Genomic DNA, 6050 nt, shown 5'->3' on the forward strand with positions numbered 1-6050 from the left:
AAAAATTAAATTCAACCACCAGTCACAGCATACTTCTGTTTACGTAACTACAGTGATAACCATTTAAATAGTAATTGTATATCTCTTAATATAAACAACTAGAAAATTAATAAGTATCAATTCTGTCATCCAAAAGAAAATGATATACTTTTTCTTTTTTTTAAACCAAGCTCTCAGCCTTCCCATAGCCTAAAATAGACTGGTTGCACCTAACCCACTCCCGTGCAAAGAAAAATAAGTTAAATTCAAGCATATTCTTATTTATAAATGGACATTAATTGATTTAAACAAAGCAAAATACCACATACCAAGCAATTATTACAATCAACAACATACAAAATGCGTAGCCACCATCCCATGCCTGGTGCTGAGTAATGGCAGGTGACATTAGTTTCCACAGTTCTCTCATTTTAATTTCTCATCACTGTCACTCTAATTTTGGACGGGCCAACTTGTGTGAGCACACAGGCATGTCCAGGGCTGCTCGGCTTACCTGCTGTGCCTCTCATTCCAGACCACTCAGGGAAGAGCAAACTAGACAATGACACTGAAGTTAATCCATGCAAAAGTAATCAGAATTAAGCCTCGTAAAATCTCTCCCTTTGTTTTCCATATCATTTACATAGGAGAGTTGTGCTGAGGTTAAACAAAAAAAAGTCGTAAGACATTCAAAGTGTTGCTGTGAGAAGGGAAAGATCTAGAACCTACTGTGTGTTCATATTTATACCATTATATTGGGTGTATGAGGACTTCTGCTCCTAGACAAAGAAGCATGACCAGGGGTTAAGTACAGACACTGTGCTAAATGGAAATCTCAAAGTTCTGCACATTTACAAGTATCTATAAAGAGAGAGAGAGAGAGAGAGAGAGAAACATAAACAGAAGAGAGATACAAAGGTAAGAGAAGACAAAGTACAGGCAAAAAGGAGGCTGACAAATTTTGTCCTTAGTGCTACCTTACAGAGAAAGGAGCACTGGTTGCAAATTTAAATTTAATCCCTTGATCTAAAATTTAATCCTTTTACCTAGTGTAAACGACTTTGAAAATAAAAAGGATGAAAACTATGTGGAAAAATATTTTTCTGTAGTTTTATTCTAAAAATATAAAGAATAATAAAATAGCTAACACTTTTTTGCCGTTATTTTATTTTGTTTTTGTTTGTTCGCTTTTAGCTAACACTTTCATAGCACTTACTATGTGCCAAGCATCGATCTTAACGCTTTTCATATATTAAAGTTATTGAATCCTCCTAATCACCCTACAAGGTAAGTTCTATTATTAACTCTATTTTAATCATAAAAACGGAGAGGTTAAGTAACCTGCTAAGATCAGAGAGCTGGCAGTGTATCCAAGAGGTCTGGCTCTGCCGCCCAGTGATCATGACCTCCAAGCTGTCATGTCTCATACACGAGTAAGAAGAGCGTATCATTAATTCCGTCAATAAAAAATTATTTCCTTTGGACTCTTAAGCCCCTTATCTTATTGCATGTTTGGTCCCAATTGTGTCTGCTCATGTTTTAACAGTAGGTATGTTTTTTCTCACTGCTGGGCTCCTTGAGGACAAGGGTGCTACATCTCATACTTCATTTTATCTTCCACAGCCCCCAGCATAGGGCATTATGTGACTGGCTCTCAAGCCATCTGATACCTTCAGAAACATTTTTGCTCTTCTGATAATAATTAAAATCATTCAATCATTCATTTGTTCATTCATTCATCCAATGTCCCTGGCTTCAAAAAGTGTTATGCAGGAGACAGAAAGACACAGAAACATATGTGAAGGTCAAGGGAGGAGGGAGGTAGGGAGAGAATAGAAACTTAGAGAAAAAGGGGTCCCCATTCACATCAAGGTGGGGAGTGGTGGGAGTTGATACTGAATAGGCAAAAAGAACCCTGGATGCCATTTATGGTAAGGACTTTAGATGTTATCAAAAGCCAATGAGGCATCTCCACCTCTATTTCCTGATACTAACTTCTACCTCACCAAAAAAAAAAAAAAAAAAAAAAAGGAAAAAAAGAAAAAGATAACATTCACAATCTCAGAAAAACCAAGAGAGACAGAAATTATTAATTAATATTGGAACCAAATGACTTAGTTCTTACTATCTGTTTGGATTATCTTGACCGACCAACAGTATTATCTCTAATCCTTCAAGGAACCTTGTAAGATAGACATTATCATCCCCACTTTATGGACGGGCAAATGGAAGCTCAGAAAAGTGTCAAAGCAAATAACTACCAAAACAAGTAATCAAACCAAAGTCCACTTGGCTCCAAAGACCTTCCATAATGCTCCACTTAATGCCTACGCCATAATCAATAAAACAACATTTTTCACCCTCAAGGATGCTCTATAACTTTAGTTATATAAGGCACTATAGAGTCAACAAAAGGCTCCGAGGGTTTTCAAAACTGACCCAAGTCTCATCTCCTTGCTAAACTAGAACTTGGGTCTCCTGCCCCAGGTCCAGGGTACTCTTCTATCACCGCATTCTGCCTTCTGCTGTAACTCTTTTTAAAAAGTAAACATGCGTGGTGCGTGGGTGGCTCACTCAGTTAAGCATCTGACTCTTGATTTTGGCTCAGGTCATGATCTCACGGTCCTGAGACTGAACTCCATGTTGGGCTCTGCACTGGGCATGCAGCCTGCTTAAGATTCTCTCTCTCTCTCTATGGGGCACCAGGGTGGCTCAATCGGTTGAGTGTCTGACTTGAGCTCAGGTCATGATCTCACAGTTCGTGGGTTTGAGCTCCACGTTGAGCCCTGTGCTAACAGCTCCGAGTCTGGAGCCTGCTTCGGATTCTGTGTCTTCCTCTCACTCTCTACCCCTCCCCCCGCTCATACTCTGTGTCTGTCAAAAATAAATCCACATTTTTTTTTTAAATTTTTTTTTTCAACGTTTATTTATTTTTGGGACAGAGAGAGACAGAGCATGAACGGGGGAGGGGCAGAGAGAGAGGGAGACACAGAATCGGAAACAGGCTCCAGGCTCTGAGCCATCAGCCCAGAGCCCGACGCGGGGCTCGAACTCCCGGACCGCGAGATCGTGACCTGGCTGAAGTCAGACGCTTAACCAACTGCGCCACCCAGGCGCCCCTAAATCCACATTTTTTTAAAAAAGATTCTTTCTCTCTTTCTCTCTCTTTGCCCCTCTCCCTCACTCTCTCTCTCAAAAAAAAAAAAAAAAAAACCCACAAACTAAAATCTTTAAAAAAGTAAACTGCCACCGCAAATCCTAGCAGTAAGCATAAACTGCAGAAAAGTGCTATTAGGTGATACATTAGGAAGGATAAGGGAGAGTAATTGTATGCAGGTTGAGAGATGAAGAATATACATTTCATGAGAAACAGTTGTAAAAGTGGTGAGGAAACACTCACCCCAGATGAACCATTGATAACACCTGACAGCACGCTAGACAGGTTGGAGGAAATATCAAAGGTTAAAAGGGGAGGGAGGAGGGCATTTGACAGAGACACTAGTATCCGGTTTGATATATGTGGGATAAGGAATGTTATGAGTATTAACAGTGGATCAAAAGGCCATGGTGCTGCAGGAAAAAGCAGAATAAAAGTTCACATCAAAAGCTCTGAGAATGAAAGAAAAGTGAGGAGTATTACAGGGAGAAAATGAAAATTTTGTCTCTTCTGTCACTTGGCCTGGAACCCAGCAGAGGTAGGTCAATGGCACTGGATATTGGTGAACATAACCTTTTTCAATTTAGATCAAACAATAGGAACTCTCGAAGGTCTTCGAATCAAACCACTTAGCAAAGTGGCCATACAGCACAGAAGTTATAAAGTTGGTAAGGCATGTCTGGTTTCTTCTTCAGCGCTCTATTTGTAACACTGTACTCATTAATTTTGACAGTGAATTTCCACTTTCCACCTTTTGACGGGTCTCATTTGTTTCCACTTCATACTGTGATTTGTAAAAGGTACTTACACGGAATTGTACAATGAAATTAAAATATTTTCCACTGATACAAATTACAGTGAAAGCTCTTATCAGATTTCTAAAGACTATGAAAGTATTCTAGTACATTATATACCTTGATGTTCTTGTTCTGTAACACTTCCTTTGAACATTTGATATAGATCATGAAGCCAAACTTATGGGGAAAAAAACATTGTTTTCAAGGAGATCAAATGAGAAAAAGACATCCCCCCCATACCAAAAAAAAAAAAAGATCTGGTTAAAGAAACATGAACATAAAAATGCATACTGTACCTGTAGTCCCAATATATAAATCAATGTCTTGTTTGTGATGGACAATGGGCCCAGAATTTGTGCCACTTGGACTCTCGGTATGGAGCAGTAAAATGGTACAAACAGAGCAAACACAGGTGCCAGGCTATGCAAACAAACAAACAAAAAATCACTATAGTATAATACTCAACTTAAAATACCAATAGCAAATATATATTTGAAGCAACACTGCTTATTTCTATCTGAAAGCATGGTCTTAGATATACAAACTAGATTCTACATGTGCATCACATCTGAAATAATTTGTACTTATATAATATATAACACTTTATGAAAACTCTAACTATCTAAACACTTATTGACTCTCCTAAAACTATTGCAAAGGTGGTTCAGCATCTACTAATTGTCAGGCATTGTGAGAAAATTTTAAGTTGCCACTGTGTTTTCTTCCCATGAATGACTTAAATCTAATGAAAGAGATTTTCACAAAAGCAACAAACGTAATCTATCATGGTCACATCCCAAAGTCTCCTCTCACACTGTCCAACTATATCACCGCAGCACTTGACACTCTTCCCACTCCTGCCTTTCCTTCCTCAAACCCCTTCTTCCCCCTACCTTAAAACCTGTTCTTGCTGGTCCCCCAGATTTCTCCTGCCACTCTTCTTCTACCCTCTCCAGGGCTGGCCATAGCCTCTTCTTACTCCAGTGTCTCCTTGTTATCGTCTCGAGCCATTCCATGGCATGGATTACGAAAATGGAGTCCCCAAACTGTCAGCCTGTCCTTCCCCTTGGTTATGAAACTCAATTTGATACCTTCAACTTGACATACTCAAAAGTCACGAAGTGTCTTTCTAATTAAAGTCTTGTTTCTCTCCAGTCCATCTCTTAACACTGTTGACACACAAAACATAACACTGATCATGTCACACCCCTATTTAAACCCATCCTTCCACAGGCACCCCAGATCCAAAGAGGAAATGTGAATATTAGCATGAAATAGCAAAGCCCTCCAATTCGTGCTTGTAAGGGTAGTTTCTTATTAGTATAATGTAGTGTAGTCTTTCTCTCCCTTCCCCCAGTCTGGCTCCTCCCCACTATCTCAACCCCCAAAGATGCTCCCGGGGCACAGTAGGCTCTTTTGACTATTCACTGACACAAGTCATTCTTTCAACCTAAATGTCCTTTCTACTTTTCTGCTTAGGAAACACTTCTGGCACGTGACAGTCCAATTCTTTCCTGTAGCCACCACTCCAGCTCCTCTGGGCAGCCCGAAGCTCCCTCCTCTGACCTACAGGCTCCCTCAGTTTCACTGTTTCAGTCAATCAGTGAATCTCCTGGGCACTACATGAGGCAGCAGCCCAGCTACAGGAGCTCCATCTATGTCTATGAGTAAGAAGCAGTCTCTAATCTCCAGGAACTAGCTCCAGGATTGCACACTCACATTCCTGCAAGGGCTAGGCAGGGAACACAAATGAGGAGAGTGGTCTGGAAACACGCTCGCACCCATTCATCATTAGACGCTTGGCGTAATGATTCAATATAGCCTTTATTTTTCCTTCGTAGTTTTGTTGTTGTTGTTTTGTGTGTTTGGTGAGTGGCATGAGTACACCTTTACCATAAAAAAAAAAATGCAAGAAACGTTTTCATTTCCACTTTTGTGGAAACACAGGAATGCTCTTGGCCTCTTGCACAAAATTTTCCCTTCTCTGATAGAGATCATTAAAAAAAAAAAATCACTCATTGTCCTCTCAATTCTGCTTCCAAAAACAGAGTGAAAGCAAACATACAGTACAAATCTGAAAGATGGCAGCAGCATCTATAGGCATCTACAAGAATACA

At 39.8% G+C, this 6050-nt stretch overlaps 1 protein-coding gene across 7 annotated transcripts in view; it reads right to left on the bottom strand.

The window, feature by feature from the left end:
* Window positions 1–6050, bottom strand: part of UBAC2 (UBA domain containing 2) — a 258006-nt gene that overhangs the window by 59265 nt on the left and 192691 nt on the right. For all 7 annotated transcript variants that reach the window (XM_086709033.1, XM_086709026.1, XM_086709063.1 and 4 more), the window contains one exon: window positions 4230–4353. In XM_086709033.1, the coding sequence (XP_086565159.1) occupies window positions 4230–4353 (124 nt within the window). The remainder of the gene's footprint in view (window positions 1–4229; window positions 4354–6050) is intronic.

Source organism: Puma concolor, chromosome A1 (assembly GCF_028749965.1).
Source record: "Puma concolor isolate L17-30 chromosome A1, mPumCon1.1.hap2, whole genome shotgun sequence".
Lineage (NCBI taxonomy): Eukaryota > Metazoa > Chordata > Mammalia > Carnivora > Felidae > Puma > Puma concolor.